Consider the following 21,891-nt stretch of genomic DNA (forward strand, 5'->3'; position numbering starts at 1 on the left):
CACACCACACCTCCTGCCAGGCTGAATGCTACGCCCCGTGGGCAGCTGCCCACCTTGCTGTCCCCCAGCCCCTCATGACCACCATTCTCCTCTCTGTGTCTGTGTGTTCAGCTGCCTTAGATGTGTCACCACAGTATTTGACTTCCTATGATGTCCTCAAGGTTCATCCACACTGTGGGAAGTAACAGGATTTCTTTCTTTTCTGCATAATAATAAGGCTGAATAATATTCCACTGTATTTATATGCCAATATTTTTTGTCTGCCCATCTGTCAGTGGACACTTAGGTGGCTTCCACCTCTTGGCTGCTGTGCACAACTCACTTCGTGTAATTTTAATTCAGTTGCAAACTGTCAGTCGCTATGTCTCCAGTCCGTCTCACACCGTTGCTCTGCTTTCCTCTTCTTCGTTCTTAGCAGCGCTGTTGAAAACATGCCTGTGTGCTGGCTGAGTGATTATATATGTCTACTAAGGCAGGCACGCAGGTGGCAGTAAGCGGGTCCTATGCACGAAGCAGCACAGGCGTGATGAAGGCATGCCGTTGTCCTTGCAGGACGAGTCTGCGCCAGCCGACAAGCTGTGCAGACCGGAGGCGGCGCCAGCCACGTGCTCGCCCGCAGCGGCGTCGGGCCCGCAGGAGGTGCTGTACATCAACGGGAACGGGACCTACAGTCACCACAGTTACCGAGGGCTAGGAGGGGGCCTGCTGAGTCTGAACGACGCCTCCAGTAGCGGTGAGTCTCTGTTCTGCTTCGTGCTTTTTGTGTCCGTATGAGGGTTGTCAACTCTCCAAAGCTGAGAGGAGAAAATGAATATACTGTTAAAAGCAATAGTCAGGGCCCATCTGCTAAAAACACAACTGCTTAATATGGAACGTCCAGCTCTGCACAAGGATACCTCTTGAAAGCAACAGCTCTGTTAGAATGATGGCTATTTTATACTAAAAAAAACCTCAACTAGAGAAACAGCAAATGCCTGCACGTTCTTCCCCTCCCGCCACCAGCCATAATGGACTATTCTTCAAGAATAATGACACACTCAGTATTCAAAGAAGTTTTTAATTGGAAATTCCAGGCACCAGAAATTTTACTAACTTGAAACATACACAGTCGTTATATCTGAGAACATAAAAACCGAACACATAGAAACAACCTGTGGCCCTCCAGCCAGTAGGTCATCAGTAACTGGCCCCCCAGTAGTGAGCTGTGTGCTGGAGCTCATATAGGCTTGTGCTTGGTCAGTTTTTAGGAATTTCATGAGTTTGTATACCAGAATGAATTCCAAATGTGTAATGTAAAACCATACATGTATTAGGAATAAAATTTCTTGTAACTGGGTTGTAGGAAAAGCTTTCCTACACTAGACTTAAAATCCATGGGAAAATAAGTTTCATCTCACACACACACATGTAACTTTTACATGATGAAAAACTCAATAAACAAGGTAAAAAATAATAAATTTGAAAAGTTATTAGCTATCTATACTGCAAAGAGTTAATACACCAATACATAAAGGTCTTCTGAAAAGAAAGATTTTTCAAAGTTGTTTATTAAAAAAGTAAAGCTAGAAATATAAACACACACTTCTCAGAGAAAGGAATGCAAGTGTCCCTTAAATATAGGTAAAGTTACTCAACCCCACTCACTCCTAATAAGACAAGTACAGCTTCTACCTATCAGATTAGCAAAAGTCTAAATAGAAACACACTGTTCTTTCATCCAGGCTGTGGGGCACACGAGTGCTCTCATGCATTATAGAAATGCAAAAAGTTGGAGTGGAGTTTGCCAGTACCACAAAATTAAATGTGCATTTACCATTGGACCCAGCAATCTCTTTAGTAACCTCTTACTATGAATTTATCTCACAGACACACTGGCAAAAATACAAAAAGATATATGCACAAGGCTATTCATTGTAGTGTTGTTTATAAATCCATAAAAATGAGGTTACCAAGAAAAATGTCCATCAGCAGATGGCTGGTTGACTCATTTATGGTGCATCCAAGCAAGAGAGTAACATGTAGCTATAAAAAGTAATGGAAATATCTTTATATATTCTGGGTGGTGAAAAGAATTTATAGTGTGCGACATTCACTGAAGAAAGATTCATGTAATTTTTTCTTGAAGTTTACATAGAGGCAGGGAAGGGAGAACAGTGTGGAAAAGGGAATGTAAGCCAGAATCCTCTGCACATACTTGGTTTTTATACTTCATCAATTTCACTTTGGAATAATGTACATATTTACATAATTATGAAACAAATTGCTTTTAAGAATCACTAATATTGAAAGAAAAGTAATGCAAATGACTTTATCTGTTCAATGAGTGATTGGCATAGCCTCATATGGAGGAATTCTCCCAAGTGATCTCAAAAATCGTGATTTGACTCCACAGCAGGCAAGTCTATTATAAAACCTCGAACTACTGTCAGTAAGCATATTATTATTTTGGGCCTGTTGTCTGTGTTTTGTGGTTTAAAGCAAATTTGTAACTGTGTTGGTTTCAGTGGAATGTAGGGGGCGAAGCACATACAGATGTAAAATTAATAAGTTTAGGCAAAATCTCCATTATCTAATATTGGAATTGGTAGTATCAGTGAGAAAGCTTATTTTTTGTTTGAAAAAAAACGTATTTCCTATCTTTTCCACTGAAGATGCCTGGAAACAATGACCACTTTGAAAATTTGAATTAGGTTTGCTGGCTTTTAATATTTGGGGGAGGGGACTGTATTATCATTGTCAAATGAGTGTACACTCTAAAAAATCACTCTCCTTTACAGTCCTGGAAATATGCTCTCATGTGTTCAGGAATTCTGACTTAAAGCTGGGCCTTGAAAGGCCCTCTAAGCTCTAGTCCTTATCAGTTGCCTTCCAACTCAAAAGCCCTGTGCCTCAAATGGAAGGCAAGAGAGAATGCAGCTGACTGTGGGACAAAATGAAGTTTCAAGGGTATATTCAGGTTTTCAAAAGCTAGTGAGCCTTCTCCGCTGTTTTCAAATCTTATTTTTATTTGGACAGTGACTGAGCAGGAAAGAGCAAGTCCAAGACCAGAAAAAAAAGCATAAACAAAAGCCAAGCCTTCTTCCAGTCTGCAAAGCTGGAAACTCCAGTGCTTCCTTCTTTAATATTTTACATAAGTGAGAGCAGAGAGGTTGTTCTGAACCTCACTACTAAATCAAAAAATATGGGGAAAAATGTATTCAGTAAAGACTATTGACACACTCTTCATTTTCTAGATTTTAAAAGTCATTCATTTGTTAAATTTATTTAATGTCAACTAGTAAAACGCCTACCCCTTACTGAGTCCTTACGGTACTTCAGCACAGTCTCCATTTAGTCGTCATACAGTCCTATGAAACTGCACTTTGAGAGGAACTTTTTATAAAATTGAACATGCCCCTACTTCAAAAAATAATGCTAAGACAGCAATTCCTTTTTACTAACATGATTGAAACCTATTTTGTGAGGATCAGAGAAGTTGAGTGACTTGCTCCAAATCCCTCATTAAGAAGGGAGGAGGCAGGATTTGAACACAGGCATCTGGCATCAGAGGCCACATTGTAAACCACTGTTAGGGAAGTGACTACTCAAGGAAGGAGTGGCTCCTGGTCAGCACTAATATGATTTGTCTCCTCTTCTGAGCATTTCACATAAATGAAGAATCACACAGTATGTGGTCTTTCATGCTGGCTTCTTTCATGTAACATGCTTTCAAGGTTTACAGTATAGCAGTCTTTATTTTTGCCAAATAACGTCCTGTACTATGGGTGCACCATTGGTTTTAGCTCTTCATCATTAGCTGGGCACTTGGGCAGCCCTTTTGGTTTACTATGGATAACGCTGCTAGAAACATGCACAAGTTTATGTACATATATTATCTGTTATTTGGGGTATATGCCTCAGAGTAGAGTTGGTTCATACATATAATTCTATGTTTAACATTTTGAGAAAATAGACTGAATATGGGTTGTCTTTCTATTTAATTCACTCTCTCTAAACTTCTCTCAACCATGTCTTATATTTATAATACAAGCGTTTCACTTCTGTTAAATTTATTGCCAAGTATTTCCCTTTGTGATGCTATGTAGATGGAATGTTTTCCTTAGAATATTATTCTGTATTTTTCCATTAGGAAGAAGAGGTGAGGTAGTGGTATTAATCCTTTAAATGTTCAGTAGAGTTCAGGAGTGATGTGTGTACCTGGCTTTTCCTGTAGGTTTTTGGTCACTAACTCAACCTCTAATTTGTTACAAGTTTACTCATATTGTCTTTCTTTTGGAGGCAGGTTAGGTAGTTTGTGTAATTCCAGGAATTTGACCTTTTTAATTGAGTTGTCTTATTTATTGACACAATTGTTAACAGTACTCCTTCATAATCCTTATTTTCAGAAGGTCCAGTGATGTCCCCGCTGTCATTTCTGATCCTAGTCACTTGAGTTGTATCCCCTTTCTTGGTGATTCTGGCTAAATGTTTGTCAGTTTTCTCGATCCCTTCAAAGAACAAGCTTTTGGGTAGTTGATTTTTCTCTGTTCTTTTTCTATTCTCTATTTCATTGATTTTTACTCCTGTATTTATTATTTCCCTCATTTTGCTTAGATTAATTTAGTTCACTCTTATTTTCCTGTCTTAAGCTGAAAAGTTAAAACATTTATTTGAAGTATTTTTTTAAATGTTCACATATAGGCATTCACAGCTGTAAATTTCCTAAGAATGACTTTATTTGCATCCCATAATGTGTTTTTGTGTTCGTTTATCTCCAAGTGTTCTGTAATTTCTCCCATCCTTTCTTCTTTGGGAAAAGGAGGAGGATGTCACATAGGAGTGTGTTTAATTGCCATGTATTGGTGAATTTCCCAAATTTCTTTCTGTAATGATTTCTAACTTTATTCCATGTGGTCTGACAACATACTTCATATAATTTCAACTCTTTCAAGTTCACGTTTTTGCTCATGAGATTCTTTTCTGACCCGGGTCGCGGGCTGTCGGAGGGCGTCCCGCATGTAACCTGCTGCAGGTGGGGTGCGTGGGTGGTGAGTGAGGCCGAGCTGACGGACGGTGGCGTTCAGTTTCCGTGTTCTTGTGGACCGTCTGCCTCATCTCCTTACCCGTTACTGAAAGAAGCGTCCTGAAGTCTCCAACTCCTGCTGCTGGATCATTTGCTTTGCCCGTTGTTCCGCCAGTTCCGCGGCCTTTACTTTGGGGCTCCGTCGTCAGGTACGCATACCGTTTGTGGTCTTACATCTTCTTGATGGATTGACTCTTATCATCGTAAAATGTCTCTCTTTATAACAACATTTTTAAAGTCTGTTTTGCCTAGTAGTAGTTACTTCCATAATATCAGAAAAAGGCCATGGAAGCTGGATTATTGTGGTGGTTGTACTGAAAATGAAGAGAAGTGGGCAGAGCTTTGGGTGTGGAAGTGCCTCATAGAAGAACACAGAGCAGGCAGAGCACCGCTTATCTCAGACACAACCAGAGCAACTCACCTTTCTGGAAATGGCTGAGTAAGTCTGGGAGCCCAGTGCCAAGTGAGAATGTGGAGCCCCTTGTTCAAAAATTAAGATTTCAAGGCAGTGACAACAAAATCGCCTGCAACTCCTCTGAGCACAGGGTCCTGGAGGACGACACAGTTCATGTCATCGAGTTGGAGAAAGGACTGTGTTTCCATGAAAGAGGCTAGAGGAAGGGTAGTCACACAAAGAAGGAAAGATCGGAGACGGGTGAGGCTATTTCGAGAGAGTATTTTGAGGAGAGGAGAGAACTTTGGGGCCACTCGAAGTAAAAATTGAGAGGGAGTATCAAGGAAAAATTTTGCTATGAATTATTAATGAGCAGGGTTCCAAAAATTTATCTTGCCCTTCAACCCATTCTTCAGAGGGACCAAGATGATCTTTAAGAAAAGGAAACTCTGATCACATCATTTCATTATATAAAGCCTTTCTGGGGGACTCGCTGTTCTCAGGAACAGGGCGTTATCCAGCCTTTCGCACCTCAAGCCCCACCCACATGGATCTGTCCTTGGCCTGCCTCTTCACCCCCACACCCCTCATTTATCGCTCATCTTTCAAGTCCAGATCCCAAGTCTGAATTGAGCATTGTCATGACTCTCGTAGCATCCCTGCTTTGTCCGTTGAAGCATGGTCCACAGTGCGTGTACATACATATGTAATCATAATACGTTGGTATCCATCCTTTAATAGATTGTTCAGGGTGCTCAGAAGCCACATGGGAAATCTGGTGTAGCTTCTAGATATGCAGCCGCATAAGCAGATAGAAAGCAGGTTTTATCAACTTGCAGTTTTAATGTAGATACAGTGGTACTATGTGAGGTCCACCTTGTCTGTAAGTCCTCCCCGGAGTAACCCCACTATCATAGAATGATAGAATGCCAGAATCTAGAGGGACTTGGGAAGTAATTTGATAGCACTCTGTTTATTTTTTTAATACTATGAAGATTTAAAACAGGCTAGAAAACCTAGGTGACTTGCCCAAGGTCACACAGGCTGACTTTTTGGCATTTAGTTAATTCATCTTATAGCTTTTCTATGATGAAATACAGATTTCTTAAGGACACAGCAAAGAACAACTTTGAACAATACAGACTGTACTGCTGAGAAGAAACCAGAGTAGTGGAACAGCTAGAATGGCAGCAAATAAAAATGACACTGCTTTCTCTGAGCAATGGCTGTGGGCTGAGTGTAATGGAGCTGAAAAAATAAAATGCAAAGGCTAGTCTTGGGAAATAACAGCTTTAGACTTAAACCAGAGAGAATTTCTCTAGCCCACATCTGAAGGACTCTAGTTTTAGCAGTGGTATGTGTGTGTGTGTATATATATATATAGGAACTCTAAATACCTTTCAAAAACACATACTGTCCAGAAGCCTGATAATGGCTGCTGCTGTTTGATTTTGTTTAATGTTTGTTTTAACCACAGAAAGGTAGTCAGGTTGATTGGTCCCCCACTTCTTTTATTTGGGGGACTTCATAAATTCTGTGAACCCCAAACATTCCAACTTTTTAAAATGGTATTCTCCCTAGTGTATTTGTTCATTTCTAGGATATCAGAACAGTCATTCCCTATAACAGAGTTGGAGCTGTGGAGAAATAAACTATATACATATACGTAAAGCTTGAGAATGTAAAAGGATCTAGCAGAAGATTGGCATTGTATGAGGTGCCATGTGACCCCCAATGGCTGACAAGCCCAGGTAATCTAAGTTTGAAAATTCTTGATTTTAGGATTTGAGAGATCTTCTGAAAAGTGTGGAAGGGAGCAGCAGATTTCAAGAGACCAAGCTGAATTAGCTACACATCTGACTTAATTTATAAAGCAGATGAAGACAATCAAATTTCTGACCTAATATTGAAACTGAGAAGGCCGATAGGACTTGGCAGCATCAAAGGGGGGGCAAAGGCTGAAGGGGAGACAGTGCCTGTGGGACCTTTTAGCTAATGCAATAAGGATGTGAGTCCTGCATGTGGTCCAAGAAGAATGGGAAGGTAGAAGAATCAGCACAGACACCTTAATGGCACTTGGGTTTAATTTAACAAATATTTTTGGGTCCTCATTGTCCAATCACTGTAATAGGTACTTTCTTAGCCTGTTTGCGGCACTATAACAAAATTTCCACAGGCTGGGCGGCCTGGATAACAAACATTCTTTCCCACAGTCCTCGAGGCAGAGGCCTAAGACCGAAGCACCCACGGCCCGGTGTCGGGTAGAGGCCCCATCCTCGCTCTCTGACAGCTGTGTCCTTGCCGTGTCCCCGCCATGGAAGGGACAGGGGCGCCCTCTGAGGGCAGCCATCCCACTCCTCACGGCCTAGGCCCACCTCCTGATGCCATCACAGTGGGCATAGGTTTTGATATGTGAATTTTGAGGGGAATGCAAATATTCAGTCTATAGCAGGTACTTTTGAGAAAAAAAGTGCGGGTAAGGCAGAATCACTGACCTCAAGGAACTTACAGACCAAAAAGAGGTAAAATATTCTTCCTCCTCTGTGTAAACATCAGTCCTTTAGGACTGATTAAACAGCACTTCCTTGGGGAGTCCACGCTCTATGATGCCACCCTGCAGCTCCCAGGGAGCCAGGCCTCTGCTGCAGGCACTTTCAGGGCAGCACTGACCTCACTGCGTGGGGGTGTATGGCTTCCGATGCTTTCCCTGATGGATGTGCACCCCTGGAAAGCAGAAGAGTTCTCCTGTTCACTGTTCCTTCCCCTGAATAAGGCTAGGCAGGTAGTAAGCACTCAGCCATATTAGCATAATGAATGAATGAATTTTAAAAAATGTAACACTAGGTGCCAAAAGTCAAAAAGGTACAGAGAGAATCACATACATTGGACAGCAGAGGAGACGGCTTATGTTAGAGCGAGAAAGAATAAGCTGAATTTGAAGGTTCTGTAGGTGGACGAAGGGGTTTTATAAACTGCTTAATGTTAAAGACCATAGCCACAGGAAAGCTGTCCACGGGGGAGACCTCACAGCCAGGAGAGGCTGCCCTTCAAACCCTCCATTTTCTTGAACCTGGCAAACTTTCATGCTGGAGTGTTATCAAAATGCAGCAGTTACAGTCTGTACAAGGAACTTCCTCAGATTATTCAGCTGGAATGAGAAGCAAGCAAGCACCCCTGGTGACCTGGGGCGTCAGGATGCTTTCCCTACCAGGAGCTTCACCCCGCGCTGTCTGACGAGGGCAGTTGTGGTTTGTGCTGTTATCTGCTGGGTCACTTCAGTGTAAATTTCATGCGTAATGTGCAAGGTAACTGCTGATGTTTCCTCTGCACAAACTCCACTGGTGGACCTTCCAGTTGGTTTTTCACTTCCGATAAAAACTGGACTAAGAAGCAGACCAAAACCTAACACAACCAAATTGTAGTGTAACGACCTTAGTAACTGACACTTCTATGGTGATTTCTCGTTTACCCGATCTTTACATCCATTATTTCTTTGCTCTTGGCTAACTTTTAGGACCGTTGGCTATAAAGCTGCTTTGCATCAGGAGCTCGGCTCTAAGACTCGCCCCCACACTGGAGCTGGTTCCCAGCGGTATGATTCGCTGAAACATCACTTCTCATCTGAAATTTTCAGATAAGCGTGTCTGTTCATTTACCATCTTCACTTCTCATCTACTGTTCACTTGTCAATCTGCTAATACTGGCCTCTCCGTACCATTTTGCTGAAATTGGTCAGGTTAAGTTTATCAGTAATTCCACTTGCCGGACTAAAGATGGCCTTTGCCCTATAACTACCTGGCTCCTGGGGCTCATCTGGACCTCTTGTTGTCTAGAGCCTTGAACCGCGCAGTCCCTCGGCCCCCGTGCTGGTGGACTCTCGTGCCGCCTTGTGCGCACATCACTTTTCTCCTGTTGCCTTCCTGGGCTTTTGCTCCCCACACATGCCCTTCCGCTCTGGGATCTCCTAGCATCCTGCCCGTGTCCCTTTCATGCTCTCGTCTACATGCTGCTGCTCAGAGCACAGCCCACTGGCTCTTCTGGCTTCAACTGCAGAATACGCTAAAATCTGCAGTCTCCCCTCTGCTTTGCCCCAAGCTTCAGATTTTGTATCATTTTCTATCAGCTTGATCTAGACATCCCAAGAAACCTCATATCTAATTATTTAGAAATGAATCACTTATAACACATACCATTGCCTGGCCCTGTGGTCCTCACATTCCCGTGCCAGGAATGCCCTCCTGGCAGTGGACTCATCAGCTGTCATGTTCTCCATCATAATCTCGGGTTGCTTTATCATTAAGTTTTCATGATACCCAAGGCATATCTCTTATCTAACCTACCTGTTTGTGCTCTTTTCTGTACTAGACTATTCAGTTTGGGGTCAGGCAAGGTGACTTTTTGACTAGCATATCACCAGTGTCTGTAGGTAACTGGCTTATATTGGTGCTCAGTGAATATTAAATTGACTCAGTGAAAGAAATCATTACAGTAAAATATTCTTTCTCTTTGGAGAACTTAACTAAATCCAGCTAAGTGTGAGAATGATGAGTTGATGTGTTGTTAAAGTTTCTCTTTTTCTCCTAATACCCTGAAGCACACAGTATTGGAAGAGAAATATTTCATATCAAACATTTAAGACAATTATTTTGAAGTACATACATTTTATTTTAAAATGTATTCAGCTTTAGTCCCTTGATTCAGGAAAGACATTACCATGGCTATCCAGGGAGCTGGAAAAGGCCCCTTTACCTTCTTTGCCCTCTTATTAACTTACTCTGGCTCACCAGCCACAAGTCAGACTGTCTGCTGAGTGGGGAGGGATCCACTGTCATTCTGCTCCAGGCGGCCAGCAGGTGCTTCTGTGGTGTGAAACACAGATGAGGTCTATTGTGTAAAACAGGGTAGGTCATGATTTTAGAGAGTAGACCCTAAAACTGATCCATGGAAGTTAAACCATCCCCTCTTGTTAATTTGCATGCCCTCTGCACAACAGAAAGAGCCACATGATAGTGGTGTGTTCAACGAAGAAAGCTGAAGCCCACATAATTGGGATTTTGCAATCGTTACATCGCAGGAGGGTTCCAGTAAGCCTGGTGAGTTGTCAACATATGTTCTACAGCACACAACGAACCCCCCTTAGTCTCTGGGGATTTTCCCATCACTGTGTCCAGCTTGTGATGGTCTGTGCTTAACCCATTTCTCCCATGAGGCTTCCTTTATGACCTGACTGAATGAGGATATTTTCCTACTGTAACTACTACTACTCTTTTATATCCTTCATTTTCCCTTTCTTTCAAATCTAAGTTAATCAATACCTGTGCTATCAAATGTGATAGCCACTAACCACATGTGGCTATTGAAATTGAAATTACTTGAAGTTAAATTTTAAAATTCAGTTCCTCAATCACACTGGGACACATTTCAAGTGTTCAGCTGCCAAAGTTGGGAGTGGCAAGCGCCCTGCCCGGCACAGGACATCCCCCATCACAGAAGCCTCTGCTGGCAACGCTGATTCCAGCCTGCACCTCTCTCCTGATGTTACGCTGGATGGTTTTATCATTGCAGAAAACCTTTTCTACAGTTATTCCACCAGGCTCCTTGCATTTAATTATGTATCATTCATTCCTCAGTGGAATAAGGGGTCAGTGAATAACCTTACAGAAACTTACAGGGCAGTTCTATAGTACGATGCTTTTAATTCAAACTGCTTAACTTTTAAATAACTTTCTGTAACTTTAGGGTTCCGAGAAGAGCTAGTAAGTTCTACAAAGGTATTGAAAACCTCTGGCTGAGCCAAATCTTTGCCCAGGTTTCTGTAGGTCAGGGCCGCAGAGGAAGGGCCTGGAAGGGTAGGTGAGCCACCAGCACATGCAAGTAGTTTTACAGCTCGGGATTCATCAGGCTTTTCTGGCAGTAGCTTCCTAAAAGCCTCTTCTCCACAGTAAGGTGGCTCTTGATGTGCTCCTGAGAAATATTTTGCATATGTTCATAAAAATGATTGTGCTTAATTTTAAATCTCTTGGTTTTTGACAAAGCAAAGTAAATATTTGAAAATAAATCACTGAGGGAAGGCAGGCACATATACTCTATCCCTAGTCACTGTTTCTTAAAATTCTGTTTTTTAATTGAGGTGTAATTACCACATAATATATTAGTTTCTTGTGTACAACATAATGATTTAGTATTTGTACACATTGCAAAATGATCACAATAAGTCTAGTTAACATACCTCACTGTACATAGTTATAATTTTTTTTGCCTTTCTAGGTTGGATGGCTTTCATTTCTTTTTCTTGTCTGCTTACTGTGGCTAGGACTTCCAAAACTATATTAAATAGATGTGGCAAGAGTGGGCATCCTTGTCATGTTCTTGATCTTAGAGGAAAAGCTTTTAGCATTTCACTACTGACTATGATGTTAGCTGTGGATTTGTCATACATCACCTTTATTATGTAGAGGTGTGTTCCTTTTACTCTGTTGAAGGTTTTTATCACAAATGAATGTTGAATTTTATCAAATGCTTATATTGCATTATTGAGATGATCATGATTTTTATCCTTCATTTTATTAACATATTGTATCACATTGGTTGATTTCCAGATATGAGCCATAGTTGCATCCCTGGAATAAATCCCACTTGATAATGTGTGTGATCCTTTAACTTGTTGTTGAATGTAGTTGTCTCATACTTTGTTGAAGGTTTTTGCATCTACGTTCATCAAGAATACTGGCCTAGCATTTTCTTTTCGTGTGGTGTCCTTGCCTAGTTTTGGTATTAGGGTATTGGGGACCTTGAAAAATGAGTTTGGAAGCATTTCCATCTCTTCTATTTTATGGATGCATTTGAGGGTGATTAATTATTTAAATGTTTGGTAGAATTCACCAGTGAAGCTGTCTGGTTCTACACTTTTGTTTGTTGCAAGGTTTTTGATTACTGATTAGACCTCCCTAATAGTAATTGATCTGTTCATGATTTAGTGTTGGTAGATTGTATGTTGCTAGGAATTCATCCATTTCTTCTAGGTTTTCCAATTTGTTATGCATAATTGTTCCAGTAGTCTTCTAAGATCCTTTGTCTTTTTATTGTTTTAATTTGAGGCCTCTCTTCCTTTCTCTTTTTGGTGAGTCTAGCCGAAGTTTTGTCAATTTTCTTTATCTTTTTCAAAGAACCAGCTCTTGGTTTCATTGGTCTTTTCTATTGTCTTTTTTGCCTCTAACTTATTTCAACTACAGTCTTTGTTATTTCCTTCCTTCTACTAATGTGGCATTCATTTTTGTTCTTTTCCTATATCAATTAGACATAAAGTTAGGTTGTTTGACATCTTGCTTGTTTCTTGCGGTAGGCACTTATTGCTATGAATGTACCTCCTAAGACTATTTCCATTTGTATTTGTCTTGAGGTATTTTTTTCTTTTGATTCCTTCTTTGACCTGTTGGTTGTTTAGTAGTACATTATGTAATCTGCACGTATTTATGAATTTTCCATTTTTCTTCTGGTAATTGATTTCTGATTTCACACCACTTTGTTCAGAAAAGATGCTTGATATGATTTCAATCTTCCCAAATGTATTAAACTTATTTTGTGGCCCAGAATGATCTATCCTGAAGAGTGTTCCATGTGTACTTCTAAAAAATGTGTATTCTGTTCCTCTTAGATGAAATGTTTTTATATATCAGTCAAGTCCGTCTTGTCTAGCATGTCATTTAAGGCTAATGTTTCTTCATTGACTTTCTGTTCTGATGTATATCTTTACCCTCAAAATATATTGACTAAATGGATAATAAGGAAAATACTTCAACAGAAATAATCTGTATTTCACTTTACTCATTGTCCTTGATAGTTTTGGGTAACTATAAATTGATTGTGGACTTTTTTTTCTTTTTATTGAGTTATAGTTGACATACAGCACTGTTTAAAGTGTACAGTGTGTTGATTTGATACATTCATATATGTATCCACTGTAGTGTTAACCAACACCTCTCACTTGCAACATAATTATCATTTCTCTTTTGTAGTGGAAACAATTAAGATCAACTCTCTTAGCAACTTTGAGGTTTGTAATACAACATTGTTGTCTATACTAATTATGCTCATGCATTAGCTCTCCAGGACTTAGTTATCTACTAGTTTAAACAACATATCCCAATGCCACCAGCACCCCCAGGCTGTTAACCACCATTCTACAATATGTTTACAACTTGGCATATTAGATTTCACATGTAAATGATATCATAGAGTATTTATCTTTCTCTGTCTTATCTCACTTAGCATAATATTCCCACAGTCCATCCATGTTGTTGCAAACGGCAGGATTTCCTTCTTCCTCATGGCCAAATTATATCTCATTGTATCACAAATTCTTTATCCATTCATCAGTTAAGAGACACCTAGGTTTTTTACTTATCTTTACAGTAGTGAACAATGCTACAGTAAATATGGGAGTGTGTTTTCATTTACTTTAGCTATATATCCACAAGTAGAATTGCTGGATCATGTGGTAGTTCTATTTCTAATATTTTGGGGAATCTCCAAACTGTTTTTCATAGTGGCTGCAGTGTACAAGGGTTTTCTTACCTCCACATCCTTGCCAACACATCTCTTGTTTTCTTGATGAGGATGATAGCCATTCTAAAAGCTGGGAGTTGATACTTCATTGTGGATTTGCATTTTCCTAGTAAATGATGTTAAGTATAATTTCATGTACTTATTGGCCATTTGGATGTCTTCTTTGGCAAAAATGTCTATTTAGTTGCTCTGCCCATTTTTTAACCAGGTTTTTCATTGTATGAGTTGTTTATATTTGTTTTAGATATTAACTCCTTATTGGTTGTGTTTTGGAAATATTTTTTCATATTCCATTGTTTGCCTTTTCATTCTCTTGGTGGTTTCTTTTGCTATGCAAAATCTTTTTAGTTTGATTAGTCCCACTCATTTTTATTTGCTTTTGTTGCTTGTTCTTTTTGTGTCATATTGCCTAGACCAACTTCAAGGAGCTTCTTCCAGGAGTTTTACAGTAGCAGGCCTTATGTTTAAAGTCTTTAATTCATCTCAAGTTAATTTTTGTGGGTAATGTATATTTTTCTGGTTTTTTTCAGGTGGTTATACAGTTTTCCCAAAATTGTTTCTTGAAGAGACTATTCATTCCCTGTTGAGCTGTTGAGTGTTTTTTTAAATTAAAGTATCATTGATATACAATCGTATGAACGTTTCACGTAAATATTGTGGTTTCAACATCCACCCATATTATCAAGTCCTCACCACCCCCATTGCAGTCACTATCAGTGTAGTAAGAGGCTAGACTCATGAATTGTCTTCTCCGTGCTGTACTTCCTTCCCCATGACCTACCAATATAGTGTGTGCTAATTATATTGCCCCTTAATCCCCTTCTTCCTCCCTCCCAACCCACCCTTCCCAACCACTTCTCTTTGGTAACCACTAGTCACTTCTTGGAGTCTGTGAGTCTGATGCTGTTTGGTTCCTTCAGATTTGCTTTGTTGTTGAAATCATTTGGTACTTGTCTTTCTCTGCCTGGCTTATTTCACTGAGCATGATAACCTCTAACTCCATCCATGTTGTTGCAAATGGTAGGATTTTTTTTCTTTTTATGGCTGAATAATTTCAGTTGTGTATATATACCACATCATCTTTATCCATTCATCTATTGATAGACAATTAGCTTCCATATCTTGGCTATTGTAAATACTGCAGTGATAAACATAGGGGTTCATATATCTCTTTGAATCAGGGATCTTGTTTTCTTCAGGTAAATTCCTAGGAGTAGAATTCCTGGGTCAAATGATATTTCTATTTTTAGTTTTTGCAGAACCTCCATATTGTATTCCACAATGGTTGAACTAATATACATTCCCACCAACAGTGTAGGAGGGTTCCCTTTTCTCAGCATCTTCATCAGCATTGTTCATGTCTGTTGGATGGTGGCCATCCTAACTGGTGTGAGTTGATATCTCACTGTGGTTTTAATTTGCATTTCCATGATAATTACTTATGTGGAGCATCTTTTCATGTGCCTGTTGGCCATTAGAATTTCTTCTTTGGAGAAGCATTTTTTCAGATCCTGTGCCCATTTCTTAATCGGGTTATTTGTGTTTTGTTATTGAGGCATGTGAGTTCTTTACATATTTTGGATGTTAATCCCTTATCCGATAAATTGTTTATGAATATATTCTCCCATATTGTAGGATGCCTTTTTGTTCTGCTGATGGTGTCCTTTACTGTGCAGAAGCTTTTTAGTTTGATGTAGTTCCATTTGTTCATTTTTGTTTTTGTTTCCCTTGCTGGAGGAGATGTGTTCAGGAAGAAGTCACTCGTGTTTATATTCAAGAAATTTTTGCCTATGTTTTCTTCTATGACTTTTATGGTTTCATGAGTTACATTCAAGTCTTCAATCCACTTCTAGTTTACTTTTGTGTACGGAGTTAGACAATAATCCAGTTTCATTCTCTTTCATGTAGCTCTCCAGGTTTGCAAACACCATTAGTTGAAGATGCTGTCTTTTCCTCACTCTATATCCATGGCTGCTTAATCATATATTAATTGGTCATACATGTGTGGGTTAAGATCTGGGCTCTGTATTCTGTTCCATTGATCTATGGGCCTGTTCATGCCAGCACCAGATTGTTTTGATTACTATGGCTTTGTAGTAGAGCTTGAAGTAAGGGAGCATAATCTCCCCAGCTTTGTTCTTCCTTCTCAGGATTGCTTGTGCTATTCGGGATTTTTTGTGGTTCCATATGAATTTTAGAACTATTTGTTCTAGTTCATTGAGGAATGCTGTTGGTATTTGGATAGGGATTGCATGGAATCTGTAGATTGTTTTAAGCAGGATGGCCATTTTGATAATATTAACTATTCCTATCCATGAGCGTGGAATGTGTTTCCATTTATTGGTGTCTTCTTTCTCTCATGAGTGTCTTGTAGTTTTCAGGGTATAGGCTTTCACTGCCTTGGTTAGGTTTATTCCTAGGTATTTTATTCTTTTTCATGCAATTGTAAATGCAGTTGTTTTACTGATTTCTCTTTCTGCTAGTTCATTGTTAGTGTATAGATTCCTGTGTATTGATTATGTATCCTGCAACTTTGCTGAATTCAGATATTAGTTCTAGTAGTTTTGAGGTGGATTCTTTAGAGTTTTTTATATACAATATCATATCATCTGCAAACAGTGACAGTTTAACTTCTTCCTTACCAATCTGTATGCCTTTTATTTCTTTGTGTTGTCTGATTGCCATGGCTAGGACCTCCAGAACTATTTTGAATAAAAATGGTAAGAGTGAACATACTTGTCTTGTTCCTGATCTTAGTGAAAAAGCTTTCAGCGTTTCTCTGCTAAGTATGATGTTGACTATGTGTTTGTCATATATGACCTTTATTATGTTGAGGTACTTGCCCTCTATACCCATTTGTTGAGTTTTTATCATGAGTAGATGTTGAATTTTGTCAAATGCTTTTTCAGCATCTATTGAGATGATCATGTGATTTTTGTTCCTTCTTTTTCTGGATGTGGTGTGTGACATTGATAGATTTTCGAATAGTGTACCATCCTTGCATCCCTGGTATAAATCCCACTTATCATGATGGATGAACTTTTTGATGTATTTTTTGATTCAGTGTGCTAATATTCTGTTCAGGATTTTTGCATCTGTGTTCATTAGTGATGTCAGTCTGTAATTTTATTTTTTTTATGGTGTCTTTGTCTGATTTTGGTATTAGAGTGATGCTGGCCTCAAAGAATGAGTTTGGATGTATTCCCTCCTCTTCTACTCTTAGGAATACATTAAGGAGGATGTATATTCACTTGACTTTAAATGTTTGATAAAATTCAGCCGTGAAGCCATCTAGTACAGAGATTTTGTTCTTAAGTAGTTTTTTGATTACCTAATTCAATTTCTTTTCTGGTAATTGGTCTGTTCAGATTTTCTATTTTTCCTGGGTTGGTCTTGGAAGGTTGTATTTTTCTAGAAAGTTTTCCATTTCTTCTAGATTACCTAACTTGATGGCATACAATTTTTCATAGTATTCTTTAATAATTCTTTGTACTTCCATGGTGTCCATAGTGATTGTTCCTTTCTCATTTCTGATTCTGTTTATGTGTGTACAGATAAGGCTGGCCAGGGGTTTATCTATTTTGTTTATTTGCTCAAAGAACCAGCTCCTGGTTTCATTGATTTTTTTTCTATTGTTTTTTTCTCAATTTTACTTATTTCTGCTCTGATCTTTATTATGTACCTCCTTCTACTGAATTTGGGCCTCATTTGTTCTTCTTTTTCTAATTTCATTAATTGTGAGTTTAGACTGTTCATTTGGGATTGCTCTTTCTTGAGATAAGCCTGTGTTGCTATATACTTTCTTCTTGGATCTGCCTTGGCTGTATCCCACAGGTTTTGAGCTGTTGTTTCCATTTGTCTCCATTTATTGCTTGATCTCTGTTTTAACTTGGTCATTGATCCATTGATATTTTTTAGGAGCATGTTGTTAAGCCTCCGTGTGTTTGCAGGCTTTTTTTTTTTTAAAGTCTTCATGTGTTTGTGGGCTTTTAAAAATTTCTTTGCATAATTTATTTCTAGTTTCATACTTGTAGTCTGAGAAACTGTTTGGTACAATTTCAATCTTTCTGAATTTACTGAGGCTCTTTTTTTGGCCTAGTATGTGATCTATTCTGGAAAATGTTCCATTTACACTTGAGGAGAATGTGTATCCTGCTGCTTTTGGGTGGAGTGTTCTGTAGGTGTCTGTGAAGTCCATTTGTTCTAATGTGTTGTTCAGTGTCTCTGTCTCCTTACTTATTTTCTGTCAGGTTGATCTGTCTTTTGGAGTGAGTGGTATGTTGAAGTCTCCTAAAATGAATGCATTGCTTTATATTTTCCCTTTTAATTCTGTTAGTATTTGTTTCACATATTTAGGTGCTCCCATGTTTTATGCATAGGTATTTAGAATGGTTATCCTCTTGTTGGACTGACCCCTTTATCATTATGTAATGTCCTTCTTTGTCTCTTATTTTCTTTGTTTTGAAGTCAGTTTTCTCTGATATAAGTATTGCAGCTTCTGCTGTTCTCTTCCAATTATTTGCATGAAATATCTTTTTCCATCCCTTGACTTTTAGTCAGTGCATGTCTTTGGGTTTGAAGTGAGTGTCTTGTAGGCAGATGGGTCTTGTTTTTTATCCATTTGGTAACTCTGTCTTTTGATTGGTGCATTCAGTTTATTTACATTTAGGGTAATTATCAATAGATATGTACTTATTACCATTGCAGGCTTTCATTTTGTTGTTACCAAAGGTACAAGGACAGCTTCCTTACTATCTAAGTCTGTCTTAACTCCCTTATTATGCTATTTCAAACACAATCTAAAGGTTCTTTTTCTTTTCTCCCCTTCTTCTTCTTCCTCCTCCACTCTTCACATATTAGGTGTTATATTCTGTACTGTGTGTCCCTTAACTAACTTTGTAATAGTTTATTTTGTTTTTTGCTTGGTAATTAATTGATCTACTTCCTTTACTGTGGTTTTATTTTCTCTGGTCACAGTTATATTTAGCCTTAGGAGCCCTTTCATCTAGAGCAGTCCCTTTAAGATACATTATAGAGATGGTTTGTGCATGGTAAATTCCTTCAACTTTTGCTTATCTAGAAATTGCTTAATCCCTGCTTCAAATTTAAATGATAATCTTCCTGGGTAGAATATTCTTGGTTGAAGGCCCTTCTGCTTCATTGCATTAAATATATCATGCCGCTCTCTTCTGGCCCCTATCGTTTCTGCTGAGAAGTTTGCTGACAGCCTGAAGGGCTTTCCTGTATAAGTGATCTTTTTTCTCTCTCTGGCTGCTTTCAGTACTCTCCTCTTGTCCTTGGTCTTTTCCATTTTAATTATTATATGTCTTGGTGTTGTCTTCCTAGGGTCCCTTGTTTTGGGAGATCTCTGCATTTCCATGACCTGAGAGACTATTTCCTTCTCCAGATTGGGGAAGTTTTCAGCAATTATTTCCTCAAAGAGACTTTCTATCCTTTTTTCTCTCTCTTCTTTTTCTGGTACTCCTATAATGCAAATATCTTTCCATTTGGATTTGTCACACAGTTCTCTTATTATGCTTTCATTCCTAGAGATCCTTTTTTTCTCTCTGTGCCTGAGCTTCTTTGTTTTCCTGTTCTCTAATTTCTGTGTCATTTACTGTCTCTTCTACCTCATCTAATCTACTTTTAAATCTCTCAATTTCATATACTGTAGTTTTCAAAGTTTCTATCTCTTTGTTCAAGTCCTCCATGAGATCTTGAATATTTTTCTGTTGCTCCATGATCATGTTTATGTCTTTTATTTTGAAATCTTTATCAAGAAGATTAGTGATTTCAGTTTCACTTAGTGCTCTTTCTGGAGTTTTTTCTTGAATTTTTGTTTGGATAAAATTCCTCTGACTTCATTTTTTAAAGTATTTTTTATGAATAATAGATTTGTATAGGTGGTGCTCTCTAGTGGCCAGAAGCTCTACTCTCTGGAGCTTTCCAGCACCTGGAATGACAGCTGGGGTTGCAGGTGAGTGGTGCTGGTGACTCTTGGGGGGAAAAAGCTGTTTCCTGCTTCCCAGCTGCAGTGCCTGCCTCCACTTCTAGAACCAGTGAGCCAAGCATGCAGGGCTGAGCCTCCGCATTATGCCCCTGTAGCTGCCATAGTTGGTGCCACCCTCCGGCTGGCCTGGCGCAATGGTGGGGGCAGCATGGTTGTGAGTAGTTGCTGGCTGGTAGAAGGAGAAGCAGATACTGCGTATCACAGTTGGAGGCACCAGGACTGCGTTTCTAGCCATAGGGATGGAGTGCCTGAAGCTCCTGAAAGTTCCAACCTGCTGGGATGAATGTGCTGGGACAATTTTTGTCAACCTCTTCCTTCTCCTGAACAGCAAGCCCTTTGTAGTCCTTTCCCCTTTAGAAGCCCTCTTGCTCTTGGGAAGTCTTTCAACATGCCCACCTTTCTTTTGACCCAGAGTGTCTGGTTGTGGGTACCTATTCTCCACAAGCAGCTGGAATCTCAGTCTCTTCTAGTATTCCACCCGTCTTTGCTTTCCAACTCCACCACTCTCCAGAGGACCATGCAGTGTGGGTTTGTGCTCCCAGAGCAGATGGCCAGGGCTGGGTGTTCAGCCATCCTGGGCTTCTACTCCCTCCCTACTTTGTTTCTCTTCCTCCTACCGGTAAGCTGGGGTGGGAGGAGGGCTTGGGTCCTGCCAGCTTTTGCCTTTGCTACTTTACCCTTTTCTGTGAGGTCTTCTCTTTGCCCCAGATGTAAGCAGTCTATTCTCTAGTCTTCATATTGCTCTTTCAGGATTAGTTGTATTTGCTATATTTTTGTGTTTTATGTGGTTTTGGGAGGTTTCTCCCGCACTTCTCACACCGCCATCTTTTTCCAACGTCTGAGTTGTTGAGTGTTTTTGGCTTCCTCATCAAATATTAGTTGATGGTATATGTGAGAGTTTATTTTGGGGCTTTCTGTTCTATTGATCTATTGGTCTGTTTTAATGACAGTACTATACTGTTTTAGTTAGTAGAGCATTTTAGTATAGATTGAAATCAGGTTGTATGATGCTTGCAGTTTATTCTTTCTCAAGATTGCTTCGGCTATTCAGTCTTCTTATGGTTCATTACAAGTTTTAGTATTGATTTCTATTTCTGTGAAAAATGCTTAGGAATTTTGATGAGGATTACATTAAATCTATAGATGGCTTTGGGTAGCATGAACACTTGAACAATGCTAATTCTGATCCATGAACAAACATATCTTTCCATTTGTGTCTTCAATTTTTCTCATCAAGGTATTGTAGTTTACATTGTACAGGTTTTTCACTTGGTTAAATTTCTTAGTTTTATGCTGTTGTGAATGGGACAGTTTTATTTCTTTTTCAGATGTTTTCTTGTTAGTCTGTAGAAACACAACTGCTTTCTGGGTATTGATTTTATATTCTGCAACTTTTCTGAATTGATTGGTCCCAACAGTTTTTTTGGTGGAGTCTTTAGGATTTTCTATAAATAAGGTCACATCATCTACAAGCAATGACAGTTTCACTTGTTTGTTTCTGATTTGGATGCTTTTTATTTCTTTGTCTCTCCTAATAGCTCTAGTTGCACCTCCAGTACTATGTTGAATAAAAGTGGTGAGAGTAGGCACCCTTGTCTTGTTCATGATCTTAGAAGAAAAGCTTTCAGCATTTCACCACTGAGTATAATGTTATCTGTGGGTTTGTCCTATATGGCCTTTATTATGTTAAAGTATATTACTTCAACACCCAATTTGTTGAGGACTTTTATCGTAAAAGATACTGTATTTTGTCAAATGTTTTTTCTGTATCTCTCAAGATAATCATATGAGTTTTATCTTTCATTCTATTCATATTATGTGTCACATTTATTGATTTGCATATGTTGAAAAATTCTTGTA

General features: G+C 39.2%; 1 protein-coding gene across 5 annotated transcripts in view; it reads left to right on the forward strand.

The window, feature by feature from the left end:
- Positions 1 to 21,891, forward strand: part of NOL4 (nucleolar protein 4) — a 353,984-nt gene that overhangs the window by 293,041 nt on the left and 39,052 nt on the right. For all 5 annotated transcript variants that reach the window (XM_057503972.1, XM_036885429.2, XM_036885440.2 and 2 more), the window contains one exon: positions 553 to 733. In XM_057503972.1, coding sequence (XP_057359955.1) covers positions 553 to 733 — 181 coding nt within the window. The remainder of the gene's footprint in view (positions 1 to 552; positions 734 to 21,891) is intronic.

Source organism: Manis pentadactyla, chromosome 6 (genome assembly GCF_030020395.1).
Source record: "Manis pentadactyla isolate mManPen7 chromosome 6, mManPen7.hap1, whole genome shotgun sequence".
In the NCBI taxonomy this organism is placed as follows: domain Eukaryota; kingdom Metazoa; phylum Chordata; class Mammalia; order Pholidota; family Manidae; genus Manis; species Manis pentadactyla.